At 44.2% G+C, this 21,598-nt stretch overlaps 1 protein-coding gene across 1 annotated transcript in view; it reads right to left on the reverse strand.

Annotated features, from left to right (window-relative positions):
• The window catches only part of PPP2R5A (protein phosphatase 2 regulatory subunit B'alpha), a 229,891-nt gene that overhangs the window by 84,596 nt on the left and 123,697 nt on the right, over window positions 1-21,598 (reverse strand). Inside the window, exon 3 of the mRNA XM_082252330.1 lies at window positions 5,524-5,625. Coding sequence (XP_082108456.1) covers window positions 5,524-5,625 — 102 coding nt within the window. The remainder of the gene's footprint in view (window positions 1-5,523; window positions 5,626-21,598) is intronic.

Genomic DNA, 21,598 nt, shown 5'->3' on the forward strand with positions numbered 1-21,598 from the left:
ACAAACCCCAGGTGCCAGGTCGCAATGGCGATTAAAATTAGCGGCCTGTCGCCTGGGCTACACTGCGGCAGGTGTCTTGTCCCAGACATCAAGTCTCCAGCGAGGTGCGGGAGTCTCCCACATGCGGGCTGCGGCTCCCTGACACTCGCAAGTGCCGCACAATGTCCCGGCTGTCTGTGTAAGGTGAGACAGAACAGAGCCAATGCTTCCTGTATAGTTCCGGCTCCGTCCTGTACAGGTGGAGTGATATCAAATGCACTCCGCCTGTGAGGAGACAGAGATACAGGAAGCATCGGTTCTGCATGTTTTAAGCCAACGGTGCACCTCACACTCTCTGCCACCATTTCCTGCCAGCAGTACCCGCCAGCATTAGGTCACATGTGCTAGGGGTGCAACTAGCCCCCACCACATAACTGTAAATATCCCAGCATGTGCAGTGTTTCTGACTCCGACCACCATCACCACTTCAATTCACTGAAGTGGTCATGGTGGTTAGAGTGTTCCTTTAATATTTCCCAGAAGAAGTAAACCAAGTACACACGGGTCGGGTCAAATGCCGGGCAACATCAGCCGGTTCATTAAAGACTGCCCGCCATTCAAACTGTATTGCATAAAGTGGCAAAGCGTTTTATTTTTTTATAGTCTTGTATCTCATACACTATTATGAGGTCAACATTACTTGGCAATGCCTTAAAATAAGCTTTTTACGCTCAGCAAAAATGCTATCTGCTCTCCCATTCCAGTGCTTTATGCTGGCAGAGTTATGGAACAGCCACACTCCTTATCACTACCGCCCTTACATTACCTACTTGGAGCAAAATTGTGAGCGCAAGTCTATATCTGCTGCCCACTGAACTGAAGTCATAATTAGGCGCCCTGCACAACTGCCAAAACAGGAATTGTCTAACCCTAACCCCCTTAAACCCTAACAGGAAGGGAAGCCTTGTAAAGCGAATAAGGAAAAGGTGCTGTGATTCTGGACATCTTCCAGGCAGGAAATAAGGAGGGCTCTATCTGACTTACTGCAGCTTCTAAAGCTCACTGCAAGAAGCTCACAGTGTGCAGTGAAATCAGAGTAAGCGATTTCAGCACAGGAAACAAGCCTGTACAACTGTGCAAGACTAAAGGTAGGACTTGTGTTCGCTTTAAATATTAAAATAGAAGAAAAGTCAAAACTTTATTTTTAGTTTTGGATAGAGTGGAGAGGGATAGGAAACCCTTTCAGTTTTTATTGCCGCCTGTGCCCCAGTTAAGGAAATTCACCCACTTTATTTGTCCTGTTTACCATTATCATTGAAAAAGTAAAACAAAAACCCACTTTTTGAGTTGCCCCCAGAAAAGTAATAAAGGAGAAGTCTTCCAATGGGGGACACTAGCTCTGGTGACCTGGAGGTCCCCAAGGAATTACTTTAATTTGCAGAGATTTCCTCTCACTTTCTGTTTGGCTATGGGACAGGAAATGAAGGCAAATCTCCACAATGGAACACAGATGGTGAAAAAAGACTGACAGGGGTTCTAACCCCATAAATTGGCACTGCCCTCATCTATAACTGGCCTATGCAGCAAAGAGAACATGGAAGAGCAACACATGCACAACAAAACCAGAGAAATTCCCTGCTCAACCTACCAAACAGCCTGCAAAGAAACAAATTCTCCTGTTTAACATTATGCGTTAAAAACAGGGATTTAGTCTGCATACATTTGCAAAAACATGCGTAAGCTACAGAGCCCTGTCAAGGCACTTCAGTATTTTCTGTAGTCCCAACCCTATATTTTGAGAAGCTCCACATTGGTAGCACATTCCTTATGATGCGGGTGTCCAATGCGCTCCCTGTGCCTTTAAGGAGGGGTGGGATCCCTCCAGGCTCACCTGCCCTCTACCTATCTATTATAAAAGGCATGTGATTTCACTGTGGAGCCTATCAAAATTTAGAATTAGGACTGCGGATAATAATGGGGTGCCTTGACAGGACTCTGCAGCTTACGCATGTATTCGCAAATGTGTGCAGATTAAGCCCCTGTTTTTAACGAATACAGTTTGCTTATATTGGACTGTCAAAAATAACCACTGCTTGAATTATTACAATGCTGATGTTAAAATATGAAAGCGTATGCTGTAACCATAACTTTCCTTTAAATCTGCCACATTAAGGTCAACACAAAAAATAAATAAATAAAAACCTCACATATACAAATTTCCTCAAGAGCAGGGTGGAAAGATTCCAAACACCATACAGAAAGCAGACCTATCTTATCCAAAATTTAAATTTACACGATTCACAGACACATTCCATTTCTTCAGTCAACATTCCAATTCCTTTTGAATCCTATTTGCTTTTGCCCAAGTAATATTGTATCACATCTCCGTTTCTGAGAAACTGCTTCAAACTTTAAAATAAGTGTAATCCATGAATGGTATTTTACTCGATATACCGGATTGTAGTGCAAACTAAAAATATATTAAATTAAAACTCCTGCCACCAGGACACAGATCGTTCCCAATGGGGGTGTTTGGATGTGCCAGGGGCATCACCGTCATCTTCAGTGTGTCACAGAATGCTTTATGCCCTGTGAGCTTATCGTTCCGTTTTGTTTCTCCTATATTGTTCACATTGACTATGTTGAACCTGGCACCAATGTAATTCGTACTATGCTTGCAGAAAATGTATGATGTTCTATTTGGAGGTTTGTATTTTATTTGAAATTCTTCAATAAAAACATGGTAAAAGAAAAACATATTAAAACAGGCTGGCTAAAAATAAATACATAAAATGTATAGCAAACCAAACCAAAAAAAAAAAAAAAAACTTGATATGTAACCGTTTACTAGTTCTTAGGGCTCTTTCACACGGCTGCTCCGTGTGTCTGCAAATCATCCTATTTTTTTGCGGATGATTTGCGGACATAATGTAAGTGAATGGCACTGCGGATGTCAGCAGAATACCATCCGCTGACATGCAATTTTCCTCCTTTCAGTTCTGTTCCGTTTTTTCGAATGGAACAGAACCCCATTTTTTCTTCCGTGTAAAAAACGGAAAGGAAGGAAAATCGGATGTCAGCGGTGTCATCCGCTAACATCCGCAGTGCCATATACTTACATTATGTCCGCATATCATCCGCAAACGGATGGGATGATATGCGGGCATACGGAGCGGATGACACAATTGTCATCTGCTCTGTGGAAAAAAAAAAAAAAAAGTCCCGCAGCGGACCTTTCACACGGAGCGGCCGTGTGAAAGAAGCCTTACAGTTTACTGGTTCTTAGATAAAGTGCCTGCATTAGTTTTCTTTTTCTAGACATTGTTCAATTTATCTTCACCTTCCAATTCTAAGAAAAACACAGACTGTGTCCCTGGGTGGCTACATTTACTCCTCCACTGTACCTATGGACTTCACACACACCTGCCTTTGTTCATCTTGATTACATAGGTAATGATGGATTTAGTTTAACCACTTGCTGACCAGACCTTTTGTGGAACATTTTGTTTACATGTTTAAATTAGCATTTTTTTGCTAGAAAATTAATACAACCCCCAGACATTGTATATATATTTTTTAGCAGAGAATAAAATGGCGATCATTGCAATATTTTGTATCACATTGTATTTGCGCAGCCTTTCTTTCAAATGCAATTTTTTTTGTAAAAATTACACTTTATGGAATTTAAAAAAAAAAAAAAAAACACACACCAAAGTTGGCCCAATTTTTTTTAATAATGTGAAAGATCTTACACTGAGTAGATACCAAACATGTCCTGCTTTAAAATTGCACATGCTTGTGGAATGGTGACAAACTACGGTACTGGAAAATCTCCATAGGTGACGCTTTAAACATTTTTACTGGTTACCGGTTTAGAGTTATAGAGAAGGTCTAGTTCTAGAATTATTGCTCCCGCTCTAATGATTGCGGCAAAAGCTCATTTTTTTTTTTCTTATTTTGCTTTTTATTTTTACACTGTGTTCCTTTTTTTTTTTTAAATCACGTTTATTTCTATTACTAGGAGTGTAAACATCCCTTGCAATAGAAAGGAGCATGGCAGGTTCCCTTTTCTGAGAGATATGGGCTTAAAAATACCCCAGATCTCCTATTTACCCTTAACCACTTGCCGACTGCCGCACCACTATTTACTTAGGCAGTCAGCCCCTCACAGGAAGAGCGACGTAGGGATACGTCGCTAGCCTGTAAGGGTGTGGGGAGCCAGAGGCGCGCTCCCGCTCGGTCACGGACCCACCCCCCCCACGCGTGTTCCGTGACTCGCAATCGTCCGTGACAGCGGGAGAAAGGCAGGCGGCTAGTGTAAACAAAGCCGCCTGTCAGTTCTCCCTGTGTAAGAATGATGATCAAACGGTTCTACTATGTAGGACCGTTGATCACTGTTCTTACACACACAGCCAATCACAGTTAGAAGCACGACCCTAGGACACACTTAACCCCTTCCTCTCCAATACAGTTAACTCCGTCACTGCCAGTGTCATTTTTACAGTAACAGTGCATATATATAGCACTGATTACTTTAGTAATGTCACTGGTACCCCCAAAAGTGTCAAAAATGTCAGTCAAGGGTCCGATCTGTCCGCCACAATGTCGCAGTCCCGCAAAAAAAAAAAACGCAGATCGCCGCCATTACGCGTAAAAAAACAAAAAAAAAAAAACAAAAAACAAAGAACTTTCCCTTTGTTAGTAAACGCAATAACTTTTGCGCAAACCAATCAAAATACGCTTTTTGCTATTTTTTTTACCAAACATATGGTAAAAAAAAAAAATTGGCCTAAAATGTTAAGAAATTTATATTTTTACATTTTTTTGGGACAATTTCATATAAAAAATGTGAAAGAATATTGTTATTTTTGCAAAATTGACACTTTTTTTGTTTATAGCGCATGATCAAAAAAAAAAAAAAAAAAAATTGCACAGGTGATCAAATACCACCAAAAGAAAGCTCTGTTTGTGGGAAAAAAAGGACGCCAAATTTGTTTAGATACAGCGTCGCACGACCGCGCAATTGTCCGTTAAAGTCACGCGGTGCCGAATCGCAAAATAGGCCCTGGTCAGGAAGGGGGTAAAATCTCCCGGGCTTAAGTGATTTAAAGCAAAAAATAAACAACATTTTGCCTATAGAAAAAAATAAATTCAGCTCTTTAAGACCGAGAGGCATCGCTCCAGTCCTCCAAGGGCACAGAGCCAATCGAGGGGCTATCTTGCTATAGACTTTCCGCTCAGGCATCTAAGGGATCGGATCAGCTCTAGTATGACACAATCAAGAAGGTCTTTAGCATAACACTACAGGTCTATTCCTAAACAGTTCTACAGTCATTGAATGGCCTCTAAAGGCAAGGCCAAGAAGAACAGGAAAAAAAAAATGCATTCAAACCAAAGTGTTGGCTCATGTGTTGACCAACCCATCAAGTCATAATAATAAAAGAGAAAATAGCTTTTGTTACTAAACATAAAAAGAATAAAATGTTAACTGAACAAAAAACAAACAGCATGGTTTCCACACATGAATAGCTGTTTAATGCTCACCTGTATGTGAGGCCAAGATGCTTCTAGTGTCGGCTCATCCTCCTCGGGATCAAAGTCTGGATTGTCGCTAGGCGGTAGAGTTCTAAATATATTAGCGCAAATCTGTAACAAAAGCATAAGAAAACACTGGTTACTGAACACAAAAGCAAGTGTGGCTTGTAATGTAGGAAATACTGAAACGAGAGTACAGCAAGATTTAACTATTCAAGTGTGCAAAATGGAATGCCAGTCTAAACCATGCAGAAAAAAACTGAATTTTTGTAAAATCTTAAAGTAAAATTCCTTTCTCTGAGTCCTCCGACAGTCGCCGCCCACTCATACAGTCTTCACCAATGGGGTATTGACTTCATCTCCACAGGAGTAACTAGGCATAAGACTTGTTAAAAAACAAAGCATTTACATAGACACACCTATGGGGGCTGTCCCACTGGTCCAATACCCCCCTGCAATCAGCCATCCCAACTCCGTTTGGTAGCAAGCAGTTAAGTCTATAAGAACCCCAATAGAGAGGCGGGGGCGGCGACTGTCGGAGGACTCACAGAAAGGAATTTTACGGTAAGATTTTACAAAAATTCAGTTTTCTCTTACGTCCTCCGACAGTCGCCGCCCACTCATACAGTCTTCACCAATGGGGACGTCCCAAGGCAAGTGTAGACATGAGGGGTGGAAAACGCAACCATCAGAAAGGCAACGCAGTACCCATATCAGAGAAAGGAACCTCACCTGAACAGAAAGGTAACCCTCTGGGTAACCAAAAAGGCTGAACAGGAGCAACAACCCAGGAAAGCAAATAACCAAGGGGGTAAACAACCCCAACAGCCAGGGACCCGCAATAAAACCAGGGTCCCCTCACGGTACTGCCGCACAGAGAACTTTGCGGCCAAAGGAGGCATCAGCCGATGCCAGAACACCAATTTTGTAGAATTTTGAAAAGGTATGCACTGACGACCAAGTCGCAGCCTTACACACCTGGGCCACCAAAGCCTGATGCCGGAAGGCCCAGGACGCACTCACCGCTCTGGTAGAGTGCGCCTTGACAGGGAAGGGCGGTACCCGTTCCTTCATCGAATAGGCCTGTACAATTGTCTGTCTGATCCATTTTGAAATGGTCGCCGCAGACGCAGCCATACCCTTCCGAGGTCTCTCAGGAAGGACAAAGAGAGAATCTGATTTCCAAAAGGATTCAGTAAACGACAGGTAAACCCTGATCGCCCTGACAACATCCAAGGAATGCAAGGCAACTTCCTGTCCTCATTAAGGTGAAAATCAGAAACCACCTTTGGAAGAAAGGACGGGTTAGGTCGCAAGACCACCTTATCCCTATGAACCACCAGGTAAGGGGAGCGGCAAGACAAGGCCGCTAACTCCGACACTCTGCGAGCAGAAGTGATCGCCACAAGAAAGGCAACCTTTTTAGACAGCAGAGTTAACGAGATTTCCCTGATGTTTTCAAACGGGGAACGTTGTAACACGGACAGAACCAAGTTCAAGTCCCATGGAGGTAAGGGCTCCCTACGAGGAGGGGCCAAGTGACGCACACCTTGAATGAAGGTGCGAATCAAAGAATCAGACGCCACGGGGCACTGGAAAAGGACAGCCAGTGCAGACACCTGGCCCTTAATCATGGCCAACGCAAGGCGCTGGTCCACAACAGACTGAAGGAAAGCCAACACTCTCACCACCGAGTATGAACGAGGAGAGAAGCCCCTGGACACACCAGGCAAAATAAGCTTTCCATGTACGGTAATACATCTTACCAGACGAGGCTTTTCTAGCCTTGAGTAAGGTAGGAATGACCTCTGAGGAGAGAGCCCTGTCTCTCAGGACCTGACTTTCAACAGCCATGCCGTTAAAGCCAGCGACTGTAAAGCAGGATGGAAGATCGGTCCCTGAGACAGGGTCCCTGAGACAGTAGATCTTCTCGCATTGGTAGCCGCCATGGAGGCTCCATGGGCAGGTGAACGATGTCCGCATACCAGGACTGGCGTGGCCAGTCCGGCGCCACCAGAATCACCAATGTTGGTTCGGAGGCCAACCTGCGAAGGAACCTGGACAACAACTGAATCAGAGGAAAGGCATATATCAGATGTTACTGATGCCAAGGCACCACCAGCGCATCCGAGACATCTGCCAGAGGATTGCGCGTTCTTGCCACGAACCTTTCCACCTTGTGGTTTAGCCGAGACGCGAACAGATCCACATCCGGGAATCCCCATTTCGCACACAGCATTTGAAATACCTCCGGGTGCAGGGACCATTCCCCCTGGTCCAGGGTCTGGCGGCTCAGATAATTGGCCTGTCAATTCTCTACACCCAGAATGTGAACTGCCGATATTGCCGGGAAAGGAGTCTCGGCCCAAGACAGATACAACCCAGACAGGCTCCTGATCCCCAAACCAGGCACACACAAAACACATGTTGTCTATGTATAAAGACAACCATACTGCCAATTGCATATAGTCAGAGTACGGCCCCTTTCACACATACGGTCGAATCAGATCTGCCTGTCAGTTTTTCAGGCGGACCTGATCGGATGCCCCATGCATCCCTATGGGGCAGCGGATGTCAGTTACTAGTTTAGTGGATACTAGTAACCCATGATAGGTACCAGCTTCCACTCCTCCCTGACCATGGGCAAATGTTTAGTTGGAATGAGTCACCCATAGAGAGAAGTACACTGAAGTTAACTTGAATATCTCACTCAGGTGAGAAGCACCCAAAGTCTCTCAACTCCTGAGGTCTTATGCTGGCCATACTCTAGCCGAAATATCGGATAAACTCATTTTCGAAAAATAAAAACTCAGCCGTGAGAGCAGACGATCGTGCCATCATGTAATGACCAAATTTCAAAAGATAAATCGTTCAATGGACATAAATTAATTCAGTTTGTCATATATACCTAGAGCAAACAGGTCGGCCAAAAAACCCCACTTGGGGGGTTTCCCCTTACTTCCTATGAGAACCTCTGTCTGTGTCTTCCTATCTTGGTGACAATTTGGAATTTAACTTTTTTTTTTTAAAGTGTTACCTTAATTTTAGCTGCCTTGCACAAGTGTAAACATTTTAATTGAAGCACTACACCAGGGTTTCTCCAGAGGTTACTAGGGGTTCCTTGAGCTATGAGCAATTCCTGTCTCTAATATAAGTTTCCAATGACACAAATAATCTCTTTAGTCATCTGTAAAAGGTGATTATTTCCAATAACCACAAATGTAAAAGGAGCATTCTTCCTAGTGACCCTCACACGAATGTGTCATGGGCTGAAGCTACAGCAATTTTTAAGCAGGGGTTCCACAAGACTGGAAAGTTATTGCAAGGGTTTCTCTGCATTAAAAATGTTGAGAAAGTCTGCCCTATACTAATATATTAAGTGATTTTGATGGCTCTATGGTTTAAAACAAAATCCTGTTTAGGGAGACAGGACATTTTCCCTGTACCGAGCTGAAAGACGACGCTTCTGCTGGAGGTTATTCATCCCCCATGTGTTATGCTGCCAGTAGAAAATGGGAAGATTACCAAACAAGATAAAGCTGTAAAACCAACATTAATACCAAATTAGCCGTAGGTCTCATTATCTGACAGAATAATTAATGTTTATGGAAAACTGTAATCATAATGTGATCTAAAACCTCCATACAAGTATCAAATCAGGAAAGGATTATGCTAGCAGACTTTAAGTGGAAAAAGTACTCTGTCAACTGTGATATCATTTAGGAAATCTCACTTTCTGCAAAACGGGGGAAACCTCAATACAGAACATGAAAGCTCTGGAAGCAGGACACTGCCAACAGCCACTGCACAAGTCACAGCGGGATTTTAAAAGAAAATCTAAATTTACTTTGAGTGCTCGTTCACACTTGCTTTGGTCTCTGAAGATAGATCAATGTTCAAACCCCTCTTCAGAGAGCACATAACGGATGCTGAAGAGGCATTTCACCTCCTCACCACTTTAACCACTTCAATACCAGACACTTTTACACCTCTCCTGCCCAGGCTAAGTTTCAGCTTTTAGCGCTGTCACATTTTGAATGACAACTACTCAGTCATGAGACATTTTTCAATTTCTTTGAGACAGATAGAGCTTTCTTTTGGTGTTATTTAACCACTACTCTGGGTTTTTATATTTTTGAATAAATAAAAACTAAAAAGGGGGAAGGGGGGGGGGGGGGGGACAAACAAAAAACAAAACACCTTTTTCTTAATTTTGGTTATATATTGCAAATAAGTAAATTTTCTTCTTCACTGACGGGCGCTGAGGAGGCTGCACTGATGAGCACTGATAAGCTGCACTGATTATCAGTGTACATGCTGTAATGCTGTACGTACCCACTGTGCCCTGACAGAGGCGGACCCTGTGTGAGGAAAGGAGAGCTGATAACCGGTAAACTGCTTTGATCTAGGCATGCACCAAAATATCGGCCAAAAATAGGGTTTTCGGTGTTGTGCCGAAAGAAAAAAAAAAAAAATTATATTATATTATATATATATATATATATATATATATATATATATATATGGTGCAGATAATGGCTGCCGAAAACGCCTGCGATGTTGCTGCTATTATACGGTGCTTATGGTGTGTTTCTCATATGTCACGTGACTCACACGGGTGCACTTCTGATGCGTTCTTGCTGCATTTTCAATGCATTTTAATGGGAAGGTGCGTTTTTCTTACATGACCAAAAATGCAGCAAGCAAGATATTTAACGCTTCAAAAAAGGGGCCAATAATGGCTAACAATAAATTTATATTAATTTAAATTCATGATATGAACTAAAAAGTTGAATACTTTTACAGTGCCTTCAAAAAGTACTTATACCCCTTGAAATTTTCCACATTTTGTCATGTTACAACCAAAAATGTAAATGTATTTTATTGGGATTTTATGTGATAGACCAACAGAAAGTGGCACATAATTCTGAAGTGGAAGGAAAATGATAAATGGCTTTCAAAAGATTTTACAAATAAATATGTGAAAAGTGTGGTGTGCATTTGTATTCAGCCCCCCTGAATCAATACTTTGTAGAACCACCTTTTCCTGCAATTACAGCTACAAGTCTTCTAGGGGATGTCTCTACCAGCTTTGCACATCTAGAGATAGTGAAATTTTGCCTTGTATTTGGCTCAATTTATCTTCCCATCAACTTTTAACAGCTTCTTTGTCCCTTCTGAAGAAAAGCATCCCCACAACAAGATGCTGTCACCACCATGTTTCACAGTGGGGATAGTGTGCAGTGTTCGTTTTCTGCCACACATAACGTTTTGCTTTTAGGCCAAAAAGTTCAATTTTTGGTATCATCTGACCAGAGCGCCTTCTTCCACATGTTTACTGTGTCCCCCATATGGCTTCTCGCAAACTGGCTTTCTTCTTGCCACTCTTCCATAAGACCAGATTTTTGGAGTGCACAACTAATAGTTGTCCTGTGGACGGATTCTCCCACCTGAGCTGGGGATCTCTGCAGCTTCTCCAGAGTTACCATGGTCCTCTTGGCTGCTTCTCTGATGAATCCTCTCCTTGCCCGGCCTGTCAGATTAGGTGGAGGGCCATGTCTTGGTAGGTTTGCAGTTGTGCCATACTCTTTCCATTTTCTGATGATGGATTGAACAGTGCTCCATGAGATGTTCAAAGCTTGAGATATTTTTTTTTTTTTTTTATAACCTAACCCTGCTTTAAACTTCTCCACAACTTTATCCCTGACCTGTCTAGTTTGTTCCTTGGCCTTCATGATGCCGTTTGTTCCCTAAAGTTTTCTAACAAACTTCTGAGGGCTTCACAGAACAGCTGTATTTATACTAAGATTAAATTACACACAGGTGGACTTTATTTACTTATTAGGCGACTTCTGCAAGTAATTAGTTCCACTAGATTTTAGTTAGGGGTATCAGAGTAATGGGGCTGAATACAAATGCACGCCACACTTTCCAGGCACATCCTCCCTGGATTCCCGCGATGTAGCCATCTATGGGCTATAGCGTGGAGGGAAGCGGTAAATCCACTGAACCCTACCACAACCACATGCATTGCACGCAGTTGTGGGGTGCTTGCTAATTCACTTGAATTGGTCGCACTCAGCAGGCGCTACACCTGCCAAAAGAGAGAGAGGGGTATAACTTCTGGTGGGGCATGTGTACACCCCCAGTCGCTGCTAATGCAGCTAAAGGAGGGCAGTGAAAACACAACTCAACCACTAATGTGAACAAGCCCATAAAGTGTTACTAAACCCAGGACCCTGCATTCACTATATCTGGTCTCCCACAGTACACAGAACATGGAAATGCAATCGTTTTAGTAAATATAAACTGCTAAATGCCTTTTCTCATCAGCAGTATATAGAAGGCTTGTGACTTCTAGCAGTGTCCAGCAGAGCACTGGTTAAAGCTTGTAGGAGTTTTCATCCTCCCCTAATAGTACAATAAGGCTGCACATGACCCCTGACCCTCTGTCTGGACAGTGCTGATCACGCACTCTTCCAAGAAAAAAAAAAAAAGCTCTAGCAATACACACCAAACTGAGCATGTGCAGAGTGCCCAAAAGGCTCTGTTCTATCAAACAGCCTTTTTACACAATGCACAGGATTAACCCCTTAGGTTCCACGGTGAATATAACAAGCATGCTTTACTGCATATACAGACTCATTTTACTGTTGTGGGTATAGTAACACTTTAAACTCTCTAGAAAAATGCTGCTGTCCTGTAAAATATAGTGGTAACAATTATAGAAACATCATATTCTCTGTACTGTCACTAGATAAAGAAGTAAACCCTGCGAAAAAAAAAAAAACATGTAAGACAAAGATATAAATGAGCTAGTATGCATGTTCGGCTGTCCTGCTTCCTGGTTTGCGTCCTCCGGCCATCTGATTGGCCGGAGGCGCGATTACATCACTCCCTGCGCGCGGGAGCCGCCGTTCACGGGAGAGGGCTCTGAAGGAACAGCACGTGTGGCCTTTCCTTCAGAGCGCATGCGCCAATGACATAATCGGCTGTATTAAACGTTAATATCTCCTAAACGGTGCAAGTTTAGGAGATATTTACAGTACCTATAGGTAAGCCTTATTAAAGGCTTACCTAGGTACAACTTCCAATAACAACCTCTTTAAGCAATAACATGTATAAAAATATGGAGCTGAACATTGTGTATTGCAGAGTGTTAATTTCTTTAAAACTTTTGAGTGGGAATCGTGCTTTTGGCAACAGTCTGGTCTTTCCACTGAGTTTTCCCAATTTTAAAATGTAAAAAGAATGGGGTCCAAAATGATTGAACATTGAACCCAGGAAAGGGACATCGTATGGGGATAGAAGAAAAAAGTGGTGTACAAAAAAGCATGAAGGCGTCAGAGGGTGCGGGTCTAGGCTCCACGGTGTAAGGAAAACCACTTAGTGATGAGAGGGCATCCTAATCCCAGGACACCGCTAGATAGGGAGGTGCATTCTGTCGTCAATGTGCATTTGCACCAGTAGATTTACTGCTGTCAGAGGGTCTCCACTGCTGCGTTAACAGGGGACATAAGGGTCCCCATGAGTTGAATACGTTGCATCCTGGCAAATCCTTGTGCCATTGTCAGGGGTTCTGACTGATGCCAGAGAGCAGGTATGCATGTATTGGCTGCACTGATCAAATGAATGAGTAGAGACTTCTTCCTAGGGAGTGTGTTTAGGCAGGAAGGGAAGACAGCTGGGTCAAAAGGGCCATGGAAGTCACAGTCGAGTGTTTTAATTATATCAGGGCAGATCTCTCTTCTAGAAATATAACAAGATCCAAGACCTATTTTAACTGCATTTTATTACCTCAAAAACGCTCTCATAAAATGGCTAATTTTTCTGCTCTTCTCAAAAAACACCTCACAGAAGATCACTATTATCACCACTAAGGCCTCATGCACACTGGTTTCTTGTAAACGTTGTTTACCCTGACAGGAGAAAATCACTGTTATTTCCCCTAAGCTGCATTTTTTCAAAAGAGTTTATCAGCGCTTAACAGAGTTTGGGAGTTTTATTTCATTGGCCAGAATTTTTAAATTATTCTGGACTCTGAAACAGATGAACGCTGAAGTGATAAACGTGCCTAGAGTTTATGCGAGTTTGAGCGTTCAGCTTTTTTTGTTTTCAGAAGAACCGCTCTTGAACGCAATTTTAGGGCATTCAGACAACAGCCCATTAACTCCCTTGCTGATAAACTGCTAAAAACTTCCATGTGTGCTAACAGAGGAGAGTTTAAGGGCTGTTAAAAAAAAAAAAAAAAACACCCAAACTCACAAAAATGTGAGTTTAACAGCAGCAGTGTACATGAGGCCTAAGAAGTCAGTGTTCAAGTAAAGGCTAATGTACTATCCATCATGTAATCACGGATCCCGGGGGCCGCTTTATTATTGTAGTGGCCGATTTGTTCACATGTAAATTGGTTTTGGCAAATGTATATGTTCCTCCACCATTTCAGGTACTGTACGAGTTGATTGGTAAGTTGGCTCCATTCATGCACCTCCCTGTCATTATTGCAGGGGGTTTTTAATGCCATCCTTGATGCTCAGCTTCCAATCCCCTCCACTCAGCGTCTGCCGAGTTATCTGCATGGGGAGATTCGGTATCTTTGATGGAGTTGTGGCGATGGAAGCATCCAGGAGAAGTTGGATACTCGCATCTTGCTTTGACCCATAGAAATTCCTCGCGGATAGATATGGCATTTGCCAACTCTCACACGCTTCAGGTGGTTGGTTTGGTGGCGTATCTGTCTGGGGGACTATCGGAACATACTCCTCTCTGTGTGGGACTGGGATTCTTCTCTCGGGTGAGGGGAGGTTTATGGCGGTTAAGTCCTGGGTGGCTTAAGGGGGGGAGAGTGGTGTCCCAGGTCACCCCAGCACTTACTGAGTATTAGGAAGACAATACTGATTCGGCTTCCCCGCCAGTGGTGTGGAACGCCTTTAAGGCCTATATGAGAGGGCGATATATATCTGCTATTAAGTCTGTTAGACAGGACTATGGGGTGACTCTGCGATGGCTCCAGGAGGAGTAGCGGGGCTGTGTGACTGCTTATGCCACATGCTCCGGCCCTGATACATATTCTAGGTTGTTGGAGGCAAGGAGGAACCTGGCTTTGCACATCGCTGAGTTGACTCAGACATCCTGGAAACGGTGGGTGGAATCTGTGTGCGAGCAGGGCGATAAAAATGGTAAGCTCTTGGCCAGGTTGGTCGCGGATTAGAGAGTGCAAACATACCATGTATTTGGACCCTGACTGGGGAACTCTCCTCATGTCTGGATGAGATTTCTGACACCTTTATTGCTTTTTACAAAAATCTGTACACTCCTATTCGCGCATATGGTGCCTCTGAATTGCAACAGGTGTTTGCAGATTTACCCGTCCCCACTCTCCTGGAGAGTGACGTTGAAATTCTGGACAGGGACGTCACCATTGAGGAGATTGACATGGCCATACGATTTTTTTCCCTCCCACAAATCTCCGGGACCGGACGGCTTCCCAGCCGAATGGTACTGGACCCACATTGGGACCTTCGGGCCCCTTTTACAAGCCCTTTATAAGTGTTGTCTTGGAACAGAATGTACTACCAGATTCCTAATTGGAAGCTCATATAATTTTGCTCCCTAAGCCTGGCAAAGACCCGTTGGAATGCGCATCTTATAGACCGATCGCCCTGCTAAACATGGGTTTAAAAATTCTTACCAAGGTTTTGGCTGCTAGACTCTCATGGGTAGTCTCCTCATTGGCCGATTTAGACCAGACTGGGTTTATTCCGGGAAAATCTACTGACACTAATCTTAGAAGGTTGTTTACTCACTTGCAAATAGCGCATGAGGGCTCGGGGACTAGAGTGGTTGTATCTCTAGACATGGAAAATGTCTTTGACTCAGTGGACTGGGGCTATAGGACTATGGTCTTGATTCGTATGGGCTTCGGTCCCAGCTTCATAGCTTGGATATCATTGCTTTATAGGTGCACTAGAGCATCCCTGAAGATAGGCCTTGGGCTCTCTCAACCGTTTGTCATTGGGAGGGGGACTAGACAGGGGTGTCCACTTTCACCCTTTTTGTTTGCTCTGGTTCTGGAACCAATCGCAATTGCTTTGCGTATGTCTCAGGCAGTTAAGGCCCTGGCAGTGGGGGGAATAAGGGAATGCACAGCATTATATGCTGATCTTTTATTGCTTCTGCAGGATCCTGGCCCATCTTTGCAGGCGGTTTTTCAAAATTCTGACTACCTTCTCTAAGTACTCAGGCCTTAAGGTTATTTGGGGAAAGTCTAATATTCTACCTATTGATAGTGGGGCCAGTGCGTTGGCAACCTCTAATACCCCTATTCCATGGGTGGATCAAATCATATACTTGGGAGTGGTCATCTCTGAGGGTTATAGATTTCCTGGCCTTGAACCTGCATCCTCTGATACCAGCATTTAAAAAGGCAGTTGGAAGCCTGGAAACATCTTCCCGTATTGTTAATAGGACGGATAAATCTCACCAAAATGAAATTGCTGCCTGTTATTTTGTATTTCTTACGGGTATCACCAGTGTGGGTCCCTAGATGCTATTTTAGGTGAGATGGTTATTGCCCATAGATGGCTCCTTAGGGAGGATGGAGGCCCGACAAATGTTCTAGAAGAGGCATTGGTGGGCTCTTATGAGGGACTACGTCATCTTCTTTTTAGGGGACCTCGGGACATACTCTGCTCACAAATACCATTAAAGTCACGATTAGGCGTGGGATCAGGTTCAACTCCTTATGCAGCCAGAGGGAGGCAGGCTATCTAATGCTGTACCTCTCTGGTTAAATCCGAATCTCCCTTACTTTGCAACTATACCGGACACTGGTGTGTGGGCGGAAAGGGGTATTAAACAGCTGAAGGATATTGTGGGGGGAGGGCGGCTGCTCCTGTTTGATGAGTTGAAATCCACATTTCAACTTCATAAGAGGTATTTTTTCCATTACCTGCAGCTGCGGCACGCCTTCCACTCTTAATTTGGAGGCACTTCGATGGCTCTGCAGGCTTCCGACCTGGCAAGGTTACTGGCCTCGGAACATCTACCTAAAGCATTATCTACTGTGTATAAGGAATTGTTTACCAACCGCCGCCCCAAGGCACTCACTAAATGTAGGGAGAGATAGGTTTCTCTGGTGCCGGAGTTGCAAGGTGAGGATTGGGACGTTATGTGGGATCAGCCATTTAAATGCTTGTTATCATCTAGGGACCGACTAATACAATACAAGATTTTACATCAGGTATATTATATCCCTGCCAGGGTTGCTGGGATGTATGCCTCGGGATCTGTGGAATGCTGGAGGTGCCGGCATGCTCCGGCGGGCTTCGGGCATGTTTTTTGGAACTGTGTGCCAATACAACGGGTCTGGAAGGGGGTGGTTGGGGCCCTTGAGGATGTCACTACCTTGTAGGTGCCGCTAACCCTCAGTATGTTGGGGTTGGTGGTGGAACTGTTAAATGACCATGTTTTTTGCCTGATTCCTGAACTGATAGTTGCCCTGCCACTGCATTAGTAGGATTCAAGAAAGCACAGGGGTCTCACAAATGTGAGGGGCTCCAGAATAGAATTTCCGAGTGGAGAAAACTTTTTTCCCTCTGGATTTTCTCGGATTTGGGTCTGGAGACTTCAAAGAGATTTGGGTGAGAGAAGCCTCTACCCCTGTCCTCTGTTCTTACATGACCAAGGCCCTAAGCCTTTTAGTGCTGCATGGTGCCACCTGAATTGCCCATGTCTCTGCCTGCTAACTGAACTACTGCCAGGACCAATACTTTGGCACACCTCTCTGCCTGCAGCCTGGACAATTTCTGGACATTTCCGTTGGCTGTCGGGACCAATGCTCTTTCTGTGCGGGTAAAAATATTCCTGCCTGCTAAAACCCCAGTTAACTTTTTTTTTTACCCTTTGCTTAGCAGAATGTATTATGGGGTGCAATTCTTGGTATGTGTTAGAAGCCTGAAGGTGCTACTTGCATGTTGGGCTTATGTATGTGGCCAGTCTGTGGAAAAGTCTTGCACGTGGTATCGCCATACTCAGGAGGAGTAGTATAATGTATTTTAGGGCGTCATTCTTGGTATGTACATGCTATGTGTAAGAAATATTTTTTTTAAAATGATTGTGTTAAAAAAAAAAAAAAAAAAAAAAAAAAAAAGGTCTTTTTTTCACATTTTTCCAAAAACTTGTGGAGGGGGGAATAAAAAGTAAAAAAAAAAAAAAAAAAAAACTCATTATGCCTTGAAGAATATACATTTTGTATATAGTGGGCAATTTCAATGCCCTGGTGCTCCAGGGCCTTCAAAATTGTGCTAGGTACTCCGGAAATGAAATGTGTAATTTATGCCTTTAGAACACCTGACAGTGCTACTTGGATGTTGGGCCTCTGGTATTGCCATACTCAGGAGTAGCAGAATATATTTTGGGGTTTAATAGCAAGTTTATCTATGCTATGTGTAAGAAATAACCAATTTATGACAAGTGTGTGTGTGTGTGTGTGTGTGTGTGTGTGTGTGTGTGTGTGTGTGTGTGTGTGGGGGGGGGGGGGGGTGAAACCCTTCATTACCCAAACTATTGTGGACAAAAAATTGCAACTTGCAAAAACACCCTATGCTTCTTACTAAATACCTTGGACTGTCCTCTTTCCAAAAAAGGGGGGGGGGGGGTAGAAACCTTCATTACCCAAACTATTGTGGGCAGAAAATTGCAACTTCCAAAAACTCCCTCGCGCGCTTTAAAACATTTTTTTCCTTCTTTATTTATATTTTACATTGTCCCTTTAACTTTTTTAATCACTTTTTTCTATTACAAGGAATGTAAACATTTCCTTGTAATAGAAATAAGAATGACAGGTCTTCTTTATGGAGAGATCTGGGGTCAGAAAGACTCCAAATCTCTCCTTTACCTTTAAAAGCAAAAGATAAAAAACTTCCAAAAACTCCCAAAGCTTCTTACTAAATACCCTGGACTGTCCTCTTTCCAAAAAAGGGTTAATTTGGGGAGTGATCAATTTTTAATGATATGTAGCCTAGCTTGTAGACTAACTTTCACACAAACCTATTATACACTTATCAGGATTTTTTTTACCAACGACATGTAGCAGAATACATTTTATTCTAAATTCATGACGAAATTTGATTTTATTGGATTTCTTTTAAAACAAAGTAGAAAATATTGTTCTCAAAACGTTCGCTCTTTTTTCGCTTATATTGCAAAAAACGAAAAAAAAAAAAAAAAAAAAACAGTGGTGAATACCACCAAAAGAAAGCTCTATTTGTGTGAACAAAATGATACAAATTTAATTTGGGTACAGTGTAGCATGACTATGTAATTGTCATTCAAAGTGCAAGGGCACTGAAAGCTGAAAATTTGTCTGGGAAGGAAATTGGTGAAATTGCCCAGTATTGAGGTGGTTAAAATATCCGTATCACCTTTACAGGTTATCCATTTAGAGTTTCCTCATACACAAAGTGATGACCGCACTCCGATATAAACATGTGAAGTTTATTCACCACTGTAAATCCAAACTCAACATCAATACATCACGGACAAAGGTTGCCGCGTTTCACGAGTTTACAATCGCTTACTCATAACCACCACCCGTTTAGAGTTACAGAGGAGGTCTAACGCTAGAATTATTGCTCTTGCTTTATCGTTCATGGCAAAACCTCATGTGTGGTGCTAACACCGTTTACATATGCGTGGGCGACATACATATGCATTTACTTCTGTGCGTGAGCAAAAAGAAAAACGGAATTTTTGTAAAATCTTACCTGTAAAATTCCTTTCTCCGAGTCCTCCGACAGTCGCCGCCTCTTCATATTCGTCACATATGGGGGTATTAGACTTTGCTCCGAAGGAGTAGCTAGGCAACAGAATATGTTAACAATAAAGCTTTAACATATCCCACCCTCAAGGGGTGGTCCCCTCAGTCAATACCCTCCTACTTCCTGCAACCATATCTCAGTTTTAGTGGAATAGCAGTAGAGTACACAATCAAACCCCAAAAGAGGGGCGGGGGCGGCGACTGTCGGAGGACTCAGAGAAAGGAATTTTACAGGTAAGATTTTACAAAAATTCCGTTTTCTCTTACGTCCTCCGACAGTCGCCGCCTCTTCATATTCGTCACATATGGGGACGTCCCAAAGCAGTGCAAACATGAGGGGTGGGAAACGCATTCGCGCCGAAAGGCAACGCAGTCTCCGCATCAAAGAAGGAACCTTACCAAAGGAAGGAACCAGCTGGGCAACAGCAAAAAAACAAGTGCTCAACAGGAGCAACAACCCAGGAAAAGACAAAAAACCAGGGGATACAAAACTTATCCCAACAGCCAGGAGTCCCCAACAAGGGACCCTAGGGAACAGCCGCACTAAGAACCTTGCGGCCAAAGGAAGCATCCGCCGATGCCTGAACATCTACTTTGTAGAATTTTGTGAAAGTGTGCACGGTCGACCAAGTCGCCGCCTTACACACCTGGGCTACAGAAGCCCCATGACGACAGGCCCAAGACGTACTCAGAGATCTAGTCGAGTGCGCCTTCACAGGCACAGGGGGAACCTTCCCCTGCAAGGCATTGGCCTGTTCAATGGTCTGCCTGATCCATTTGGCGATGGTAGAGGCCGAAGCCGCCATGCCCTTCCGAGGACCCTCTGGAAGAACAAACAAGGAGTCCGTCTTTCGAAAAGACTCAGTCGACTTAAGGTAAACCCTTATCGCCCGAACAACATCCAGAGAGTGCAATCTCACCTCCTTCGGATGTTTAGGCTTCGTGCACAACGAAGGCAAGACAATATCCTCATTAAGATGGAAGTCCGAAACTCGTTTCGGAAGAAAAGAAGGATTAGGGCGCAAGACCACCTTATCCAAATGAATAACCAGGTACGGAGACTTGCAGGACAAAGCCGCCAGCTCCGACACTCTGCGAGCCGAAGTGATCGCCACCAAAAAGGCAACCTTTTTGGACAACATAGACAACGAGATCTCCCTGATCTGTTCAAAAGGAGCACGTTGTAACATAGATAGAACGAGATTCAAGTCCCAAGGGGGCAGAGGATCCCGCCTCGGGGGAACCAGATGCCGCACACCCTGAATAAAGGTGCCAACCAATGGGTTGGAAGCCACGGGACGTTGAAACAGAACGGCCAGAGCAGACACCTGACCCTTTATCGTAGCCAGCGCCAAACGCTGATCAACACCCGTTTGAAGGAAAGACAGCACACGGGACACCGAGTACGTGCGGGGTGAAAACCCCCTGGACTCACACCAGGCAAAATAGGCCTTCCAAGTACGGTAATAAACCTTCCCCGAGGAAGATTTCCTCGCATTGATTAAAGCATGGACGACCTCCGGAGAGAGACCCCTCTCCTTCAGGACCTCGGTCTCAACAGCCAGGCCGTCAAAGCCAGCGACTGTAAAGCAGGATGGTATATCGGTCCTTGAGACAGTAGATCGTCTCGAAGAGGCAGACGCCACGGGGCGTCGACCGCCAGATTCACGAGGTCTGCGTACCAGGACCGGCGAGGCCAGTCCGGTGCCACAAGAATCACCGAGCTGCGTTCCGAGTGTAACCTGCGAAGGAACCTGGACAGCAACTGAATCGGTGGAAACGCGTACATCAGCCTGTACTGATGCCACGGGGCCACTAACGCGTCCGACGCGTCTGCCCAAGGGTCGCGCGTCCTTGCCACGAACCTCTTCACCTTGTTGTTGAGGCGAGACGCGAACAGGTCCACATCTGGAAGACCCCACTTCGCGCACAACGTCTGGAAGACAGCCGGATGGAGAGACCATTCCCCCTGATCCAGGGTCTGGCGACTCAGATAGTCCGCCTGCCAGTTCTCCACTCCCGGAATGTGAACCGCCGTTATCGCCGGGACATGAGTCTCGGCCCAAGACAGAATGTCGGCCACTTCCCGAGCCGCTCGGGCACTCTTGGTGCCCCCTTGGTGGTTGATGTAGGCCACCGCCGTGGCATTGTCCGTCTGCACCCGAACCGGGCAACCCTGCAGCCGGTCCGTCCAGCGATGAAGACAGAGACTTATCGCACGCAATTCCAGAATGTTGATCGGAAGGGAAGACTCCCCCTCCGACC

The sequence above is a fragment of the Pelophylax lessonae genome (genome assembly GCF_965119305.1).
Source record: "Pelophylax lessonae genome assembly, chromosome: 3".
In the NCBI taxonomy this organism is placed as follows: Eukaryota; Metazoa; Chordata; class Amphibia; order Anura; family Ranidae; genus Pelophylax; species Pelophylax lessonae.